This window comes from Haliaeetus leucocephalus, unplaced genomic scaffold, assembly GCF_000737465.1.
Source record: "Haliaeetus leucocephalus isolate CR32 unplaced genomic scaffold, Haliaeetus_leucocephalus-4.0 Scaffold763, whole genome shotgun sequence".
NCBI lineage: Eukaryota > Metazoa > Chordata > Aves > Accipitriformes > Accipitridae > Haliaeetus > Haliaeetus leucocephalus.
Window position 1 is genome coordinate 3,584,832 of NW_010973199.1, and position 21,801 is coordinate 3,606,632.

Here is a 21,801-nt window from a genome sequence, read left to right on the forward strand (position 1 = left end):
AACATTGTCCCCAAACCAATAGGAGTCCCTACCCCAGAGCATGCCTGATTCAATGCCAGGGCATTTAATTACTTCTAGCCAACGTCGTCCATGGGGTAGACATGCCATGGAATTGGGTTGCGGTGGAACACCCCATGAGGCACACCCATATAGCAGAGAAAATTAAACCCCAGTGTTGCAAGGGTTCAGTCAAAGTCCAAGCAGGGAAAAAGGGACTAGTTTTTTCCTACCATTCTCTTCTTCCATCTGGGGCTGCTGCCTTTGCCTCTTTTGACACAACCACCAGTCCTGGACCAGTTACATTTCCTGCTCCCACTACCACATACTCAACTCCATAAAAGTAGTATTCAATGGTCTGGCTGCAAAACATGGGAGTCAAAAGACTTGTGTTCAATTCCTAACTGTGCCATAAGCATAACATGGGGTAAACAGCTCCCTTTCCATGTCTATCTCGCCTTATATTCCATTTAAACCAAAGTCTTGCCCCTCCTGCCTCCATTCAGTTCACAGATGATTTGAAAGCATTAAAGATGCTTTCTCATAGTGTTGTATTTCCTTTAGCATCCAGTGGGGGGAAAAAGTCTTCAGTAAATAAACAACTTCAATGTTGAAGGACAGAAAAGCTTTAAAACAGCACTAGGCCACCTTCTATAACAGGCTACCAAACAAGAAAAAGAGCCCAGATGTGTTGTTTAAAAGATAAACACAGGAATATTATGTCTTTTTAGCTTACCTAATGATATTCTAAGGACTAGTTCATGATATTTTAAACACTTGGGGCAATGCTCTGTCCTAGAGCTGCATGCTTTGATGCCGCAGGCAATGTAACTATTGCCTGAGGCGTGTATAAAGTCCTAAATATAAACCTTGGCCCATGAACTAAAATTACTAATGGAATTTGGCTCTAGCCACAGAAAGGGTTTAAAATCTCCTGTCTAAAGCTCTATTTGATCATGTTTCCTTCGCTGGTTGCAGTATACTGTATCAGATACGTGACTACCCAGATTCTTGTGTTGTGGTCACTGTATTCATTAAAATTACCACTATTTAAGACATACTATTATTAAGCCTATATTTCTGTTTAGGAATTCCCACACAGAAATATCAGTTTATAGGTTATGCAGCATGCATGCATTTAGCCTGGTATGTCCAGGATGTTTTGGTCAGTGGACACTTGACTGTGGACAGCTGTGTTGGGTTCACCGGGCGCTCTGTGCTCAGGCCATGCCTGGAGTCACCAGTCACCCAGGGCATCCTCCTGTCAGGGGCCTGGCCCAGATGCCAGATACCTAGAAATTTTTCACAAGTGACCAAATTCCTCTTGTTCATCCTGGTCAAAATTTCTGGCAAAAAACCCAGAGGACATGTCTTGGAAAGCCAGATGAATAGTAGCCCTAGTGAGAGAAGAAGCAGTAATTAAGCCTTCTGTTCAACCCTCTACATGTCCCAGACCAGTAATTTTCACTCCTTCTATTTGCTCCTGTAAATCTGTTGTGAGGAAGGACAGAACCACAAAGGACTGATATAGCTGCCTTTGGAAGTGAAATTTACATCCCTGACTGAGGTTTTAGTAAGTTATGTATGACAATGATGTCCAGCAAATAAGGAGAATTTCTGAAGAACAGGGAGAGCCAGTGTAGGGAGCAGGGCAGAAGGATGCTTGAGCTGACCTTTGGTTTATGCGAGTGCGTGTATGTGTGTGATAACCAGCATCTCTCTTTAATTACATGTTTAGCTAAACTCTGACTATGCACTATTGTAATCCTGACATCCACCAACTGAAATCTTTTCTGAATTTTGGGGGGTTTGGACTCTTTTTTGTCTTTTTTTCCCCCCAAGATGGAAGGGATGGTAGAATAGCAAAGGGAGTAAGCACAATCCACTTTTAATAGAGTAATTTAAAGAATATTTGATCAGATGTGTTTTTCTCTAGACATGCAGAAGCATACTGCCAAGTGCATCACAGCATGACTGAGGGCGTTGTTAAGTCTGGTCAAGAAGTGATCTGTCAAATCTCCGTAGGAAACATAATTAAAGTTATGACATTGCAACATGTCTCAACCAAGGGGATATGCTGCTCAATTTCCTGGTTTGTTCATCCATCAAAATCTACTCTTTCTTTATAACAGCCTACTTAAAGTCCCTCAAACTTTGCCAAGCATTAAAACATGCAGTACTGGCACACACACAAGTCGTACCTGGGAGCAAACACTTTGGAAAAACAGCTAAAAAGAATCTTTGAAGTGTTTGGACAATTTTATAATAGGACCATGATTTTCAAAGTACAAAATGTGCTACATTTCAGGCCAATTACATGACAGAGATGTGGATTTAGTGGTTTAATTTTCTTTGACAAGCTAAGTTAGACATTTATTTTCTTTTAGAGATAAATTAACGCTACAAACTGAGAGCAGCAATTGTATTTATCATCTTCATTGGGAAGTCCATCAGGAAAATTCTTCTTCTATTCTTTATTAATCTGAATTCCCATTTAAAGTGTACTGTTCTACATAATTATTATAGTGTCCTTATTCTGATTTTAGCCTACATTTAGATAGTACAATGTGTTTAAAACATGAGCTTTAATGTACTAGTTTGAAGAAAAATTTGTTCCCGTAAAAGAGCTATTAACAACAAATATCAGAATGTTGTGAATGTATATAAAGCACCAAGCAGCTCTTTAGCTAGTAGAAAATAGTGAGGAAATGAGTCAAACTACAGACAGTATGCAGGTATTTTTAAAAACTATTCTAAACATATCCCTTTTCCATACAGATCATATTCTTTATATAGGATATAGTTCTTGAGAACTGGTGGAAGTGGAAACTTCGTCATGGATGACAGTTTCTGGAGTCTCCTTAACCCCAAGAGTTTACGTATTTTCAGACGACACAGATGTTTCAATGGGCGAGGATTATCTAAACATAATAGTGAGAGAGAAATAGTAGAAAAATTATTAATGACTGTAAGCCAGTTCACAATCCCAAAACTTGCTCTAATAAAATTCATAATAAAATCTATTACCTTGGGCCGTTATTATTTTGCCACTTCCGAATAAAATAGCATTCTTTTAACTTCAAAATTGTGATGATACATGCTGCTGCTATTAATCAAACTTCTTTCATCTGATATCTGCCTTTTTTTGTCTTACTTTTGGAAATATGCACACTGTACTCTGTCTCCAAGGCACCCATCTGAACACCTAAATGAGGACCTTATTTAGCATAATCAATGGCAATTGATGAATGGTCTCTCCTTTCCCTAGGTGCATATCTTAAAAATTGCATGTTGAGGCCAGCTGTGGCACCTTCCATTTCTGCTGTATCAGTAAGGCACCAGGACCAGAACTTACCATGCTTGGGCCTGCTCAGTCTTCTAAACAAATACTTCTTATCAGAATTTACATCAGTCAAAGAGCGCAGTTTAATGTAGTCTTCCTGAACATAAGGTACTTAAAATATCAGTAGTTAAGACTACCACATTATTTTGATGTTCCTGTGACACTAACAAAAAGGACTTCCTCTGCATTCCAGTGTAAAATACCAAAGCAAAATTAAATACAGGGTACCAGTTTTAAACATAAATATTTTGCTCTTTAACAGGTGATGTTAAATCAAATTCTATTTAAAATGGAAAAAAAAAGTCAAATAAAATTAATTTATGCAAAGAGAACATTCAATACATTCCCCAACAGATTTTTTTAAGTTAAGGTGGGTGAAACCTATTGCTGATGCCACCAATGGGGGAAGGTCCAGGCTAATGTGTAGAACTTCAAAAGTCAAGCATACATAAGAAATATTATTCAATTATGGTATTAGTAATTGCAACTCTAGATGTGTATCATGTAAATCGGAGTTAGGAAATGATGATACACAGACTGTGATGTTACATGCATTGTCACCACCCACCACCTTGAACATAGTGGGACCTAAAACATGCTCTTATGATAATCCTTGAACAATTAATAGACTTGAGAGATCAAGGGAGCAAAAAGAAGGATGGAAGTGTGAGCAATATTCCCCAATTACAAAAGCTGTGCCCCATAGCTGTGCAATGACTAGTGTCACATGGGTTAATAAGGAGTTTGAGAAGTACCTCAGTGGTCTTGGTTAACTAAAAGGGTTTCCCACACAACAGTGACATTCCTTATGAGATCAATTCTCACCAGGTGCATGTTTGCCGTATTCCAGTCCAATTAACTAATTTATGACCAGTGGCAAGAAGTAAATATCTGTCTCGATCTGAGGACTGGGTGACTGGCACAACCTGGTTCTTAGCTAGTACACATTTGGACTGCTAAAACACTTTGGATGAATGTCACCTGACATAAGCAATTAAAGTCCCCTATAATAAATCATAACATCATTAATTGGAAGTTAGATATTTACCCAATATCTGACGTATCTCTGTCCATTCTTTCTGTGTTTCTAAGACAAATTTAATTTTTGTGCATAGAGGAACATAATCCATGTAATCTATTAAAACACGAACCACTTTTCCTGCTAAATGTTTCAACCAAGGAACAGCAATAAAGTCACAGAACTGAAAGGGAAAACACATCATGTCATAATTTCAAAATCTGTGCAGAGGAATGCCAAAATAACACATTTTAAAGCAATTACACAAGATAATTTAAAGTATTAATTGATGCCTAGGTAGGTTACTTTAAAAGCCATTTTCTTCCATGCTTAACCTTGGCGATCCCTTAATTCATCTGGACGGGCCTGAAGGCCAATAATTATTATGACATTGCTATATTTGCAGCACTGTTTTGTTCAACAGCGATATCTCTTTGGAAACACATCTACTCCGTTGGTTAGGACACAAACAGGAATTCCAGAATCCTGCCTCATGATTTCCTAAAACTTCCTTCCTAAATCTCTAATATACGAACCCTAATCTAAAACCACTCTATGTACATAATTTTCTCTATCCCAGAGTAGAAAATGAAAAATGGCTGTTTTATTTTTAGGGTGTTTTAAAGAAGGATTTCGCCCGTATGTTAATCTTAATTCTGCACGATAATTTGGAATGTTTAAACCTAACTAATGAAAAGAGCACAGTGAAGAGAAGGAAGGAAGGTATGTATTTACTGGATTATCCTTTATTACAGAAGAAGTCCACCCAGGGAGAATCTCTTCTTCTGGAGTTGACCACACAAAAGAATTTCCAAAGATATCTTGATGCATACAGTCAAAACACATCTCCACATTATATCCGTGGTTGAGCAACAGCCTCAGCATCACCTCATCATTCAAAGCGTACTGAATGGCGCTGGGGAAATGCGTATCATTAACCAACATAAAGTAGCAATTGACATTTGCTCCGTAAGATAGGAGCAGCCTTACAATTTCATGGTTGCCAGCTCTCACTGCCACAAGAAGACAGTTTAAAGGATCCTTGTTTGGATTTGCCCCTGCTTTGAGCAGTATTTCAGTGCAAAGAATGTCATTGTTAGAAACAGCAAAATAAAGTGCGGTTTTCCTTTCATCATCGTAACTACATGAAATGTGTTCAGCCAAGAGAGTGTTGACATCAAAACCATTTTCAATGAGAAGCTCTACGCACTGCGAGTTCTGGCCATCTGCTGCTGAGTGAACAGGGCTTAACCCACTTTTCTGGATTGCGGTTTGGGATGTGACCGGAATGAGATACTTCAGGGCCCTAAGAAACAGTGAATAAAACTAGTTAGGCATCGCTTTCCTGCAGGAAGAAAATGACCCTTATCCAGCTATATGCTAAATCACCAGCTAGACTCTTTACACAAGAAGATCCAAACACAGAAACACCAGTTTTGAGCACTGTCAATAGGACCTTGTGTTTAAGTTGTTTCAGTGGTTTTCACTTAGTTCTAAGGAGTATGTTTTGCATTTTGCTTTGTTTATACTAAAAAACACTTGAAAGTTAATTCAAACTAATGCAACATAGGCATTTCTGAAATAGAAATGATCTATACATTTGCAAGTTTACCACAGTCGTCTTCAATGTGACCATGTGCCACATTGTATCTTAAAGAAAATGTAAAGTCCAAGCTCATACTCACAGGTAATGTCCCTCATAAGCGGCTTTGTGTATGGGAAGCAGTCCTGCCTTATTAGGCACATTGCCACTTCCTCCGTATTCCAAAAGAAGGGCTATGCAGTCTGGATTACCTCCTCCAGCTGCTTCAAACAGTATCGATGCACCATCATCTGCTAAGGCCTGGACATCTCCACCTTGATGGAGGATACAGAGTTTACAATTATATCCAAAGTGATTTGCAGATCATCAGAAAAACAAGCCCAGAGTACTTACCTCTTAATTTTCAGATGTATTTAAGTTAAAACTTTACTAAAACAAGAAATATTTCTTGTGGCAAATTTAAAACTCAAAGGCAAGAGTTGTACAGATACAAGTTCAAATGCTCACCTGAATGGGGTCTGCTTTGAACATACGTGTTGTAACTGAGGCTTTTCAAAATTCTGGCATATTTAAAAAATGCTTAATTTCATTAATTAATATCAATATAATTCTGTACAAGGAAGAAAGGAAAGCAGGAAGGGAGGAAGGGAAGGGAGGGAGGGAGGGAAGGGAAAGAGGGAGGGGAGGGAGGGGGGTAAAGAGAAATAAAGAAGGGCAAGAAGGGCATGTATAGCAGTAAGTCCCTCCTTGACTGAAATAGATTGGTATCAACTCTGCCACTCCTCTCACATGCATTATGGAAACATGTAAGCATCACTCCAGTCTAGCAGGAACACTCATATATGCTTCCTTTCCTTCCAAGAAACCAAATCTTCTCATTCATCACTACTCTTTTTTTCCTTTTCCATGATGACCCTAAACCACCTCAGCAACCAGGCAAGATGCATGCCAGTGCAGAGGTGTATTTCCCTTTTACCTGACCACATACCTTTATGAAGAAGATGCTCCAGCACATCACAGTGACCATATTCAGCAGCAACACCTAATGGTGTCACTCCATATCCATCTTTAAGGTTCACATTTCCACCATTCTTCAGAAGAAGAGCAACAATGTCTTTGCGTCCCTGTTTTGCAGCTTCATGCATTGCTGACCAACGTTTTACGCATGGCTGGTGGATACTACAGTTGTGTTTAATCAGAGTGGATACCATTTCAAAAGAGCCCCTTCTTACAGCTTGAAGATATTTTAAAAAGGAAGAAAATAATACAATTACATTTTCAGGTATGTCGTCTTGAAACTTAGAGACATCTAAAAAGTTTAGAAAAGCTTTTCCTTGTGTAGTGATATGAGGAAATTGAAAAGATTTCCAGTCCTAGAAATTTGGGAATCCAATTTACTGGTAAACAAATGGTAATGTCAGCTGCTCGGGAAATCAAGGTAAACTGACACAAGCTGGAAAAAATGCCAGTTTGGAGCATGGAGGGCAAAAGCAGCACCACTTCAATTCTGAGGAAGCAGAAGCAGGTGTATCACAAGGAAAAGCAACAATAAAATATGGTCCTTACTTCTAAAGTTGGGGCAAACATTACAGTGTCCCCAGAAAATTCCACTTGTGACCTTTGTCACCTGGTAACTCTAATCCTAGCGTGTACTCAGTGGCTGCTGTCAGCCAAAGTACAGTTGACATCTGTCATACTTAAAGGCTACGTTCTGCCCTTTTGAGGTTCCAGGTTTGAAATTTTCATGGATAACTACACCTGCAAATTATTTATATATAAAATAATGATCCTGAGTAAGAGCCTAATTTTATTTCTGAACTACCTTTTTGGAATAGATCTCTCCAATGACTGATGGGGCAGCTGAGGGAGATCAGGGTCCTAGGGTTTGCAAATTTAAGTTTTGTGAATGTCCCATTACACAAGTAAGAAGGTTTTTAAGAGGCAACAGTCTTCGTAATTATCCACAATTGCTTTGAAGTAGAGTATTACCAAAGGTACATGGAAGCAGAAATCATCCCACTAGATAGATACTTCAGCATTTACCTTTGTACTGAAGAGCCCTTTAATCCAGAGCTTTAAAATTAAAAGGAGTAACTAAATCATGAGCATCATCTATTAAGTGTTAAGCACCTGATCCTCTAGTTCACTGACACTAAGATTGGAATGTATGATGCACAACAATATTTACATCCACATTTTCAGTGCTAAGTGACAAAAAAACATAAAAAGCATCACATAAACAATACATAGCTGACAAATCTCATTTTCAGGAGTTTGTATAGATAAATATTTAGGAAAATAAATTGTCATTGTAAGGGGAAAAGACCCTTTTCATAAGCTCTAGTTAACTTCTTGCAGGATTCATTAAAAGCAAAGGCTGAAAATAGCTTAAAAGTTTCACAGACTTACAATTATTGCAAAGAGCTGAAATAACGCAAAGCAAGACACTGCAAAGGAACACTCTAGAAATGCCTCAGGGCCTTAAAATTTTAATACGGTAATCACATCTAATGAAAGTTAAAAATTCAGAGAACTGAATGTTCTAGTACTGATAATTGTATTATATATTGTATTTTATTATATTGTATTAACTTCACAGATCGATTCTCTTCAGGAGAACAGAAGTTCAGAAAGAATATTCAGACAGAATTCAACAGAAATTAGAAGTTAATATAGCTAAATTACTCATGTATAGTAAAGCTCATTTAAGTCTACCAATAGCATAAAATCTTCCAAAGAAATCATCTTTCTTTAGATTGGGGTATTACTTAGAAATGCAGTTGAAGCTTATTTTCAGTGCAAGCGGGGAGGGAAATGAGATGGGAGATTCTGCAATTGAAAATGCCTGCCTACTCCTGAAGAAATCATCTGATAAAACCAAAAATCTCCAATAACCTCCAGACCTCCAGAAAAAGCACATTCAAGTTAAAGCAACAGCTTATTCTTGTACCATACTTGTAGCTTAAGGTGCTCAAATAGGCCCAGGTTCATAAAGGTCTTATAGCACCTGAAGATACAGAGAAGATACCTTGAACAAAAAAATAGGTTCCATTTTCTTAGGAGCAGCTCAGCAATCACCTAAAGCATAAGGAGCACCTTTAAGATCAGCTCAGTGATCACCTAAAGCATCATGAATGTTGAACTGAATGTTGGGTACATTTCACCAAGTGCTGGGCATCTAGCTTCATCTAAAAAGATGACCAGCACCTAATCCGCACAAGCCAACAGGAGTACTTGGGTGAGTACTTAGTGGAGGGGAAGCGCTGTCATTCACTTTGCTTAAACCCAGGGAGAGGAAGCAATTACCGATAAGAAGTGGAGTTTCTCCTTTGTCATTTGTGGTATTAGGCCAAACACCTTTTTCCAGTAAAGTTCTTACATTTTCCACAAAGCCGGCTTTTGCTGCCAAAGTTAATGGTGTTTCTCCATCGCAAGTTTTGTATTCCCACATTGTTTTATAGGATGCTAGAGGTAAGAAAGTGAGAAAAAACAAAATTAAAGCACAAGGCTGTTAACACATACACATATCCTTAAATGCTAAGTCTTCAGGAAAATTACTTGTAATTATGTTTAACTTGACCTAACTAGCACTGTCAACCGCACTGAATACTGAACAGTAACTTTTGCTCCATCTGTAGGTTTCTGAATGAAACATTAAAAACTGTCCAAGTTCTTTGCTGGTGTAAACTGATGCAACTTTCCCAAAAAGAAAATTTGCCTGAATATTTAAACAACATAAGCAAGACGCTCCGTGGAGGATTTGATCACATCTTTTTTAGTAAACAGTTCTAGCTTGTTGTTGTGGATGGCTGCTTATTGCTCTATGTTTCTTTGCTGCTCCCTTTATCTTGTGGGATATTTTTACCTTACTCACCATCTAAAATGACTTCAAGTATTTGCTGAATTGGCTGAGCTGCAGCCTCATGTAGTGGAAACCACCCTCTTTCATCAGCTTCATCCAAAGCATATTTCTGTTTCACAAGTTCTTGGAGCCCAAACACTTGACCTTAAAAAAATCCAACAGATAAATAAGATGCACTTGGAAAAATAATATAAGGGAAGTCCAGTTTTGCAAAGGGGCTATTTTATTTTAGGGTTTTTACCTTGCTTTATGGATGTTACAATTTTCCTGTTTTCCTCACTAGGTGGTACAAAACTATCCAAAAAAGACCAGAAAATAGTAAATATAAAAAAAAAAAGTAGATGCATTATATTATTTATTCAATACTTTCCATTAGTTTCTCATCTGAGCCAACTTTCCTTTGAATACATCAACGACAATCTTGATGAACTTTGTGACTTCCTAAGTTACACCTGTACTATGGACCTTCAGGGTATCCAAAGTTCTTGAGTTAGGTGCAATTTCTGCTGCAGGCTGACCTTATACATCTCCTAATTTAGTAAAGAATTCTGATGTGGACTAAAAAGCTGTATTTGCCCCACACTACAGAAATGAGCCCTTCAGATTCAGAAGCCTTAGACAGCGAATGAGAATGTGATGGTGTCAGAATGTCAATATTCGATAATGAAGGAGAGTTTGATGATATTCATGGTACCATTTTCCCTGAAAAAGAGTTGTAATGTTTTTACCAATATCATTTAAACCTCCATAAGATGGAATTTAAATGCTGGTGCCTGCTAGTTCCTTGAGATAGTTTGGTGATAAAAGAGTATTAAAAAATAGATGAGATTTAATAAAAAAGAAAAGCAGCCAAATAACAAGAGTACCCAGTGGCTCTGCTGAGAGTCTTCAGTGAAAAGGGAGATTCCAGTCCTACAACAGCAGCCCCGTGAGGACCCAAACCTTCATGAGATCCCACAGGAAATAAGGAAAGGTTAACAGTCTCCCAAGACTCAGAGTTCTACATCTTTCCATTTTAGACAGCGCAATCTACAAAATGTATTTACAGGATTATTGCCGAAGAACTTCTATTAAGAAAAAGTTCAGCTTTGTTTGAGACATACACATTTCAGTGAGACAGTAAATGGCCTGAAAAGCTAAGGGAAGTATTAGTTTAGCCAAGTGAATCTCATCTCCCTAAGCTCTCATCACCCCACGTAGCGCAGCGGAGGTCTACATTTCCTAATCACAGGAACCACTCTTAACATTAATGTCACATATGAACCCTTGCTGGAACACACCTGTGGGTTTTTTGTTGTTGTTCTGGTTTGGATTTTTCTTGTACGCGTATGTATCCGAGTGCACAGGGGAAGACTGGGACATTGTTACAATTTCAGGGCAGTCAGATTACTAACAAATCCAAATTTATCGTCTCTAAAGTTTGAGGGTTTAGAAACATTTGAGAAAAACAAAATCAGCATTTCTATTTTGTTTAATCTTTTCAAGCATTGCTTCAGACAGTGCTTCACTGAGAAACAGGCATAATACCCAAACTAAGAACTGTTTTAAGCATGATATAAGGCACTAAATATCAATGTCTCAAAACACTGTTAAAATATGGCATCTCTTAACACATCTGGAATTGACAGTACCTGTCATTATAGGTGGAAGACACTGGTGGTTTGGCCCCATTTGATTCTTGAATGCTAAGCTGTATGGCATACTCAGTGAGCAGATCTTCAACTAAATCTTCTCTTTCCTCCATCATTTTTATCATGAGCTATAATGATGAGCTATTTTGAAATACACACAAAAATATACTGCTGAGGATCATATCTTGCTTAAGGTATTTTTTACAATAAAATCAGGTGTTTCCATAAATTTCTTTTAATTTAATATTGTTTTGGTGAGTTTACTCCTATTTAAAAATGATAAAATTCCTGTTTAAAAATGGATAGAAAACAACCCTGGAAATATTTAGTACTAGACATGCCATTTAGGAAAAGTCTTTTAATTGTTCACATGCTACATTTGTCATCTACCGACAAATACTGGACAATCTGTGAGCCATAAAAGAAACTTTTCCTCTTTATAAAGCTGTGGTAATCAAGTCAGTGAATATGCTATTTCCACACAAGCATGAATAATGAATAGTAAACAAAGTTATCACCTCATGAAAGATTCCTATCAAACACAGGTATTCACAAGGAATTCATAAACATAAAGCACAAACACATATACATTTAAAAACTATAGACACAAAAAAGAGAAACACTCAAATTGTTTGAGAATTACTTACAGAAAGGGCCTGCATTTCGGAATGAAACACGTGACCAGTTCTAAGGGTGATCACACATTGTACTTATTCAGGATTTACACAAACATCACATTATTTCAGAGAAGCTCTGAACTAACTTGACTCTCTAGCATGGGGAAAGACCTTTTTTTCCTGCTTCCTTCACCCGGCGTGGTACTGGAAGCAGATACAAGATGGATCCACCAGCCAGTGCCGTTTGGAGACAGGATTTTAGCAAAAGCCCACAGCATGTGACTACAGTTTAGATGGTGACACATCATCCCGTTCTGAATTCAGAAGAATTTTACTATCTTAAAACACTTAAAGGGGGGCTTATAAGAAACATGGCGACAGACTTTTTAGCAGGACCTGTAGCAATAGGACAAGGGGTAAAGGTTTTAAACTAAAAGAGGGTAGATTCAGACTAGATATAAGGAAGAAATTTTTTATGATGAGGGTGAAACATAGGCACAGGTTGCCCAGAGAGGTGGTAGATGTCCCGTCCCTGGAAACATTCAAGGCCAGGTTGGACGGGGCTCTGAACAACCTGATCTAGTTGAAGATGTCCCTGCTCATTGCAGGGGGTTGGACTAGATGACCTTTAAATGTCCCTTCCAACCCAAACTATTCTATGATTCTATGAAAAGTTTTCAGCTGTAAACCTCTATTCATTTCTCCTCTCCTGGAGCTGGATGGGGATGTTTTCTCAAATAAAAAAAAATAAGGGATTTGAGAGAGATGATACCAAATGCAAAACCCACTTTATGTTAATATGATAATGTACAAGATTTTGGACTTCACAGACAGGTCGTTGTACAACAAAACATTACAATGTTCTTGTGTCATTAATTATCACTTCTAAAGATCATTAATATATTTAACCCCCTCCCCAACAAACAACCACAAACACTTGCAAATCTTGCTTTATTTTTACATTGCCAAAGCACAGTCTATCAAAGCAGACTAAGGACTTCGGAGTCTCTGCACTAATCCTGCAGTCATGAAGTTTAATGGACATTCACAGGAGTTCGGTACACAAGCCTGGGTGATGGTCAAGCCATGCCAGCTATTATATTCAAGGTGTGAGATTAGTTGGAAGGCTCAGCGGATTAGTAACAGAGAATCTCAAACCTTTTAACTATAGTCATCAGCTTAAATTCAGCCTGCTCATATCACCAACTTTAACTGTGGCTTACGTTCACTATGCTTTTTGCCAGTGACATCACATCAGCCAAACACTTTGCTAGTAAATTGTAATTGGAAGATCAGGAATGTTGCTCTTTACAACATCTTGCTGTAGGTTCTTGAAGTGTAAAATGTAGTATGTATCTATAGTAAAAGATACATAAGGAACAAAAACTTAATATATGCCTATCAGTATCTACCTAGGTTTTTACAAGTGGGCTTTGGGTTTTGCCAAAGTTTCTTTGTTTGATTCAGTCTTGGCGGCTTAACACATTTGTCCTGTAATCAGACTGGGGACACCAGATGTTGAATTATTTTTTAAAAAAGTTTTAGACTATTACTCCCACAGCTCACAGTGTACTGTACAGAATGCTTATCATCATCAAAGTGTTGCACAAATATTAAACAATTATACTGAGCATCTGTTGTATGTTTCTCACAGAATGATTGTTGTGGATGTCATGGTTTAACCCCAGCCAGCAACTAAGCACCACACAGCTGCTCACTCACCGCCCGCCCCAGTGGGATGGGGGAGAGAATTGGAAGGAAAAAGGTAAAACTCGTGGGCTGAGATAAGAACAGTTTAATAGAACAGAAAGGAAGAAACTAATAATGATAATAATAACAATAACAAAACAACAATACTAATAAAAGTATTGGAATATACAAAACGAGTGATGCACAATGCAATGGCTCACCACTCACAGACTGATGCCCAGTTAGTTCCCGAGCAGCAATCCACCCCTCAGGCCAACTCCCCCCCAGTTTATATGCTAGACATGACATCACCTGGTATGGAATACCCCTTTGGCCAGTTTGGGTCAGCTGCCCTGGCTGTGTCCCCTCCCAACTTCTTCTGCCCCTCCAGCCTTCTTGCTGGCTGGGCGTAAGAAGCTGAAAACCCCTTGACTTAGTATAAACACTGCTTAGTAACAACTGAAAACATCAGTGTGTTATCAACATTCTTCCAGCTACAAGAAAGAAAATTAACTCTATCCCAGATGAAACCAGGACAGTAGGATGTCCTAGTCATTTTGCAAATAAAGAAGGAATGTTGTAGAAATTTGGAGGCCATTTTCTGAAAATGATCTGCGAGGGAAAGTGCTAACCAGATTTCTTTTTAGACTAATTTCTGCATTATTCCCATAAATAATAAGTCAATCGAAGTACTGCAGCCAATATTATAATCCCATCCACAAATACTTTACTACTCAGTATGTTATGATAAAGCTTGCAAACCAAAATTAAATCAGTAAGGGCTTAGAGTCAGATTGACTCAGAAGCTAAAGGTCTCTTGGATTCAGATTCCCACATAATGCAGTTTTCCACCTCTTTCAATATGTACTGGAACGATGTCCCAGGTTTTTAACTGCAAGGATGGACAATCTGAAGGAAAGTGGAAAAAATCTCCACTTCAGTTCCATTTTCTTTGAAGGAAAAATATACAACTTTGGTCTCAACTGCTGCCTCTGACTGCAAAAAAACCTTCCACATATTAAAAAATACTCATGGACACATTTTCTTTTGGGGCTTAGAAGAACAGACCTTTATGTTGTTCCTAAGAGACAATGCTTTTCTGAAGGGTTCTCTGTTCCTTCCTTCTAAGTCTCCAACCAAGGCTTCAGTGTAACAGTCCAAAAGAAATTTTCACACATAAGTTAGACTGATGAACTGGTCAGCACAATGCAGACACCCATATCAAAATCTTTCACATACTACCTAATGTTGAATCTGCTGCACATCATATTAATGCTTAGAAGTTCTCAAAGTTATGTTTTGGCATACTGAAGTTTAGGTAGAACTTCTCATGCAAAAAAGATTTCTGACATCCTGTTGGACAGTATGGACAAGATGAACTTCTCTGTAATTCTAAAAACCAATGATAACAATGTTCTGAAACTCTTATGATCAAAACAAGCTTATGAAAGCTATCAAGTTTGTTGCAGCAAAAAGAAATTAATAAGAAATTGTTCTGTTTTTTTTTAAAATATAGTTTGCTTTATGCAGAAAGGGAAGTATCCCATGTCAAACTTTCCAGGTGTAATACAAAATATAGCAACTTCAAAAACCTACAAAGAACAAAGCAGCTGACCATCTTTTTTTCTAAATGCTGCCACAGGTTTCTTATTAACCAGAATATAAGATTTTCATCATCAGTAAGGCCATGAAACTGACCCTCTCTTCCTCATCTCTTGTTGGCAATGCACTTTGTTGACAGGCAGGAGAATTCTGAGTCGAGGTTCTTTTTTGCGTTTATCTTCATGTTTTCATAAACGCTTTTCTAATTCTGATGGCACTTTAAAGCTTCCATCGTTTAACCCACAAATATACACTGTTCTGAAGACTGACAAGCCTTTTAGACAACAAAGATAAAATCTCTTTTGTATTAGCAGTTTTAGAAGTGTATATCAATAAACATATCTACAACCTCTTCCTGCCATCAGCTAAACGGAAAGTACATTTTGGAATAAATTTACATTTCACTGGCAGCTGGGAGGTGCTCCTAATGAGACTAAACAGTCAATTTACATAAGATAATTTATTAAGGAAAAATGTGTAACATTCATAATCTCGTTTCCTCCACAAGATCTTAAAGGCAAACAGAAACTACCTTCCCTTTCTTCAAACCTTTCGTTCTGAAAACCCTCCATTTGAAGACTTCATGCCCTAACTAAAATTTTTGAAGCATCTTTTTAATGATTCATGATCACCCTACCAGATCCACATGGATGGACCTTCATGCCCTGCAAGCCCTACTGAAGTTGCTGTTCTTAGGGGAATTGAGACTGAAAATTATTATATTACAGCCCATCATATTATATTTACCCTGGAGCCTGAACCAAAAAGACTCCTGAAGACTTATACAGGCCTTAGATTAGACCCTCACATTGCAAACTCTCTGAAAAAAAGGCTGTCTTGGTATACTGCAGTATCTTTATGAAGGTGTTCACATATGATTTAGTCCTGTGAGGTGATCAATACCCTTCAATGTCACTGATTCCAAGAAGAGTTAAAAGCACAGAGCATCTTGCAGGACAGTGATTTAGTAAGAAAATCCTTTTATTCTCAGAAAAAAAATTATTGCCTTTCTACCTCCCCTTTATCTCCAAAAGATTAGAGGAAGAAATCAGTTTACAGGTCATCATAGAAACTTGTTTCTTTCCTCTGGTCACATAACTTTCATACCCATTTGGTCAACTATCTATCTCCTGGTTTGCTGTATTCCCCAGAACTGATTATGCCACAGGCAACACAGAGTTCTGTTCGAACACAGACTTAACCAGAAGGGTCTCAGATGAGCAGTGTTTCAGAATTGTTGTGTGTACTGTTTTCAAATTACCTTATCTCCCCAAAATTAATAATGTATTATAAAATGAGAAAGTTAGTAAGGTAGCAAGTGACTGTGACATGGTAAAGTAAGTATAAGGCAAACAGCTCACCACAGCACAAGTGCTGGACACATTGCCAGGGGTCTATACGTGCTTTGAGAGCCCGATTTGCTATATCACTGCTGGTAATACGCTGTGCTGAGGTGACAAGGTCCGACTGAAGTGTGGATCACAGTGGAATTATAACAGCATGGCTGGTACACTGAGCAGCAGCAGAGACATCCCTGCTACATTACGTGATGTGGCAATGAAAAGGCTAAAAAGCTCAGCAGCAAAATCTCCTTCCATGTAGCTATGGAAGTTTCACAATTACCAGACCCAGGCACTAGATCACTAGAAACAATTGCAAATGCTTACTCTAAACAATATCTACTTTTTGTATTACCAAGAATATTTGTCTTAAACAACATTTTGAGTAGTCTAGTATTTTTGTCTATTTATGCCTGAAAAATTAGGTATTAATTCTTGCTGTTTTCCTTAAAAAAGAAAGTTTTGCTCTTAAGTTACCATTTTTTAATTGAAAAAAATCTGAACTACTTGCTAATCACAGAAGTTGCATGTTTCCTTAGAAAGAAGTGTTATCAAGCGTTCATCACTTTTAAACACATAGGTATAACGTTAAAGTTATGTGAGTGTTAATGTTATTCTAATTTCTTATCCTTAAAATAAACTAGACAATCCTAGCTTTGCTCTCTATAAATAGAAGGCCCTTAGGCATGCAAAGAGGTTATTCATAGCAATAAAATAATTAATAGCAGTCTAAATTTGGACTCAATCTATTAAATATTACAGTTTTAAACCATTTCTCTGTTAGTCTAATTGGCGAGCATACCATATATTCTCACCTTTTCAACCCATTATCTTGCCACTGTTACTCTGGGGCCTGCATTTTGAACAGCCAGGAATGGTGCCCTGCAAGCTGATGTGTCCTGTGATACTTCTAAAATTAAATACGCAGTTGCTAGATAAATTAAGGTCTGACCTTGTACAACTGTAACACAAGCAGACTCGACCCACAGGAAAGTATTACACATGACTTCTCTAAAATCTTGTCAAATGTAACACGAGGTTTGGATGGTATAATAAGATTATCTGTGCCCTCATTGGTTCAACAACTCTCATTAAGAAAATAAATTATTTGCTAATTTAGTCTCAAGGGCTACATTAACAAAATCTGGTAACATATTTACATAAATTAAAACAAATCTGAGAACGTTTAGCCTTTAACTAGTTGTAGATCCCGCCATATTACATCACCAAACACTAATCTCTCTCTCAGGCTGATACGATGCAAAGCTTTATACAGTCAATGACAGCCAATTATAGTACTTACTTGACTAGATTTAATAACTTGAAACTGAACAAAGAAGCAGGGGGCACAGCACCACAGAGAGCAGTGATGCAAAAGCAGAATAACCCAAGAGTAACATCAAGAATAGCAGTACCCAGCAAGTTAAATCACAGGCATAGGATGAGGAAGAAGCTGGGTACATATCACTGATGCAATACCTCTGTATTGTTTTAGTTTTAACCAATTAGTTACTATCTTTATCCTAAATTAACAGACAATAAGGGAACAAAACAAACTGAAACAAACTTCCAACTTATCTTTAATTGTTCTGATGAAATGAAATTGTACACTGTGAACTCTTCCACACCCCGTGATACACTTGCATTTATAGAACCATAAAACTGTAACCTTAACTAAGGCACTACATGCATCTCATGTTTGGACACAAGATCAAGAAAATCATTTAATGATGATAAATAATATTCACTGCAACTTCTTTTGCCAGAGTGACCTAAGTAAGTGTGGCGAGCCTCCAAAAAAAACAGTACAACAGAAGCACACAGGACAGTGCCGAGACTCTGCTCTACTGTTAGCTAAGAGATGATAAGAACAGAAATATATTCTTATACAATTAAAAAAAGTATCCAAAATATGTATTTATAATCTATGTAAAGAAAACAAATGTTTAAATTGCTTACCTTGAGTTCTTTCATTTCCTTTACATAACCAAGACACTATAAGAACTAGTACATATCCACATTACGAGGATCACTTTTCAGATATTTTTAATAATATTTTGCATTGCTATGTAAACAGTATCTGATTCTGCTCTTATGTTGTTACTAGGCATAAATCCATCAGTCAATTATGTTCCATACATGTAAAGCCAGAATAAATAAGACTCTTGTCCAGATATCAAATCATACTGCAATTTGCAAGACTTCACAGCAAGATAAATTCATTGGTGAGACAGAAAAGGGAAGAGAAGTCACAGCTATAGCAAGGCCTTCTTAGGGTGCCTACACCGTTCATTAAGACACAGGATAATACTAAGACTCCCCAGTGTTAAACAGATAATAAACTGTGAAATGCTATGTGGGTGGTTTGGGGTTCTTTTTTTTGGTTTGTTTTCAAAATCAGGTAATTATTGAATGTACTCTAATTCTCATGTCTTGGAGTTGTTATATTTTAAAATAAATTATGTACTGAAAAAGAGTTTGGCAATTTGGGGAACCTCCTACTGTATCACTTCTGGATTGATTTCATGAACTGTCTCATCAACATGGCTTACTATTTTTTACTCTTTGTCCGAGGACGTGGCAAGGACACCTACATGCTTGGGATGTCTAAACAGAGAGTTAGAACTACTGTTTGAATGACACTAACTGAGCTAATTTGGCTAAAGAAGATCACCAGGCACAGAACAATTCATGCTGTGGTTGGTTAGTGTAATCAGGAGATAGACCATCTGGTTGAACCATCACAGAGAAGGAAGAATGCAGGGACGAGCCAGTAAAAAAGGCAGAAATTTTAAAAGAATGTCATTTTGATAGGAAAGAGATATTCTCAGTGCCTTGGAAAGAACCCCAGGTCTCTCTGATGCAATCTCAAAGAACACTCAGAAGTGAAGAAGCACAAACTGTGAATTCTGAGATAAACTGTATTAGTCACTTTGCTTTAGTTATGGAATAGCGGTAGTGCATGTCTTTCTTATTAAAAGACTGGCTTTCAGGTAGAACTCTATGATATTCTGAAACTTGGTTTGTTGGGTTTGCTTACCAGTTATGGAAAACAGGAGCTCAAGAGCAGGCCAAAGGAATTACAAAGAAAAATTTGCCCACAATAAATACAATATAAAGTTACAACACAATTATTATCAAATCCTTCTATGCAAAACTCACCCTTTAAATTAGCAGCTAGGCCATAAAGACTTAATATGAGGACAACTGGATCTTCAAATGAACATCATGTTTATCTCCACCAATAACTTAAACTGTCTTTTTATTGCTCTTTTCTCCCATTCTATCTCAAGCCCCTTAATTAAGTTTTCTATTTTCTGTCAGTATTTTACAAGGTTTTTTTGCTTTATTAACCAATCACATTAACTCAGAAATTACCTATTTGCCATATGCTATTACAGTGATCCTTATTTTTTAATCTGCAGTTAGCTACTTAACATGATTTCTTGGTCAAACCAATTTCACAGCTAAAATTCATAGAAGGTATATGCATGCTTTGGCTTATTAAACAAATTCCAGCATACTTGTGTATATTCTCTGAAGTAGAAAATTATCAGCCTCAGGAAGACTTGACTGATAAATACATGCACATACAACCCTTTAATATGATAATTTTGCTAAAAATATATAATATTCTGTTTATAAGCTTCTGCGTTATTTTTAACTTAGACCCTATTCCCAGGCATAAAAATGCTTACTGTTACACACTGCACCAGTTATCAATCGGAAAGTATTTATTTTTTATACATATGTTGCAGAAAACTAAAAGTCATGTACTAGAAACATCTGCAAACGCTAAACACGTTTCATGAAAGAATGACAGAAGCTGACACATACTTGAATCACATCTACTACACCAAAATCTCACCTTGAGTGGACATACACCGCTTAATTTCAAAGTAAACTCACACAAAACTGCTCTCAGCAGCAAGCAAACATACTTCTGAAGCTTTAAGACTTGACACAGTTGTTTTGACTTATGAAAGGGAGCTTTGAAATCAACTCTGAAGCTTGGACTAAGCTTGGACTCAGCAAACCATTTTGGAAAAAACAAGTGAAAAACTGCAAACCTGTAGCAGTTCTGAGAACTCATTACTGGCAGTTAGTTAGCTATCACTTAGCAAAAATCTGTTGATTTCAAGTACTGTCATCAGCCACACAGAACACATCAGCCAGGTGCATAGTGCATCTTTACTAGAAACGTGCTGGAAATCTAAATGCAACATACAGCACCTACTTCTGTCTGATGCATTCCTAGTAACAAATCTTTCAATGGAGCATTCCTTATTCAGAACTGCTAAGGTCTGCAAATTGATCATAAGCTGTCATTAGCAATTCCATGTAGGAAACTTCACTAACAGGACACATGTTCATATTTAAAAGGGGATATTCAAATCTACGTGTAACTGCAGCAAATCATGGCCTGTAATGTACTGCTATAGCACAAGCAGGCCACCTAAAAGCGCTGGGCTCCAAAACCTGGGCTGCCTTCGGATCAGACACCACTCCTGAGCAAACACTGCACGTGGGCCGGCCCGTGGTGGTTTCAGGGCCAGGGATCTGAGAGACCAGGCCTACCAGCCTCTCTCCCCATACAGGCACAAGCCGCGCCGGCGAGGCCAGGCCAGCCCCGGCAAGACTGGGCAGCCGGGCGCCGCACAGGCGGCAGCCCCGCCTCCCCTCCCTGCGGCTCCACAGCAACGGCCTAGCCGCCTACCCCCCACAGCGGCCGCCACGCCACACAGACGGGCTTTCTTCAGAGGGGGAGACTCCGCCGGGCTGGGCCGGGCCGCTGCCAGCCTCCCGCGCCCCCGCCTGAGCACGAAATGGCGGCGAGCACCGTCCCGGGCAGGGCCGACCAGATCGCGGCCGACCACGCCCCCCCACCCGCCGCCGCTACGCGCATGCGCCCCGCCCTCAGCGCAAGCGCACTTTCCCCGCCGTCTTCAGACGGCGCATGCGCTGGGTGATGCCGCACGCCTTGGTGCATGCGCAGTTCTTCTCCGACCCTGCTTGCCGCGCTCTCCGCTCGCCGGGATCGGCAGCCGGTACAGCTGCGGCGCATGCGCAGCCCGGCGGCGTCCTTTGCCATGTCCTCTAACCGGCGGTCGCGGGCGCCGGGCTGGCGCATGCGCTGTGCTGCCCCGCGTCCGGCGGTG

General features: G+C 38.6%; 1 protein-coding gene across 1 annotated transcript; it reads right to left on the reverse strand.

Annotated features, from left to right (window-relative positions):
- Nucleotides 1–2,745: 2,745 nt before the first annotated feature.
- On the reverse strand, nt 2,746–11,510 carry ASB15 (ankyrin repeat and SOCS box containing 15). Its single transcript, XM_010581299.1, has 9 exons — nt 11,395–11,510; nt 10,005–10,057; nt 9,776–9,907; nt 9,208–9,366; nt 6,890–7,135; nt 6,044–6,215; nt 5,094–5,664; nt 4,389–4,542; nt 2,746–2,918 (listed from the first exon to the last, which is right to left on the reverse strand). Exons 1-9 carry the CDS (start codon nt 11,508–11,510, stop codon nt 2,746–2,748), a joined length of 1,776 nt encoding a protein of 591 aa, XP_010579601.1.
- Nucleotides 11,511–21,801: the final 10,291 nt, after the last annotated feature.

What these genes read in the sequence shown, in the direction of transcription:
- ASB15 (XM_010581299.1), bottom strand. Translation starts at nt 11,510, where the DNA reads ATGATGGAGGAAAGAGAAGATTTAGTTGAAGATCTGCTCACTGAGTAT. An exon ending in TGTAACATCCATAAAGCAAG is followed by an intron (nt 9,908 to 10,004) that starts GTAAAAACCCTA and finishes GATTTTTTTAAG; the next exon opens with GTCAAGTGTTTGGGCTCCAA. An exon ending in CTGTAATAAAGGATAATCCA is followed by an intron (nt 4,543 to 5,093) that starts GTAAATACATAC and finishes TTTCCCTTTCAG; the next exon opens with TTCTGTGACTTTATTGCTGT.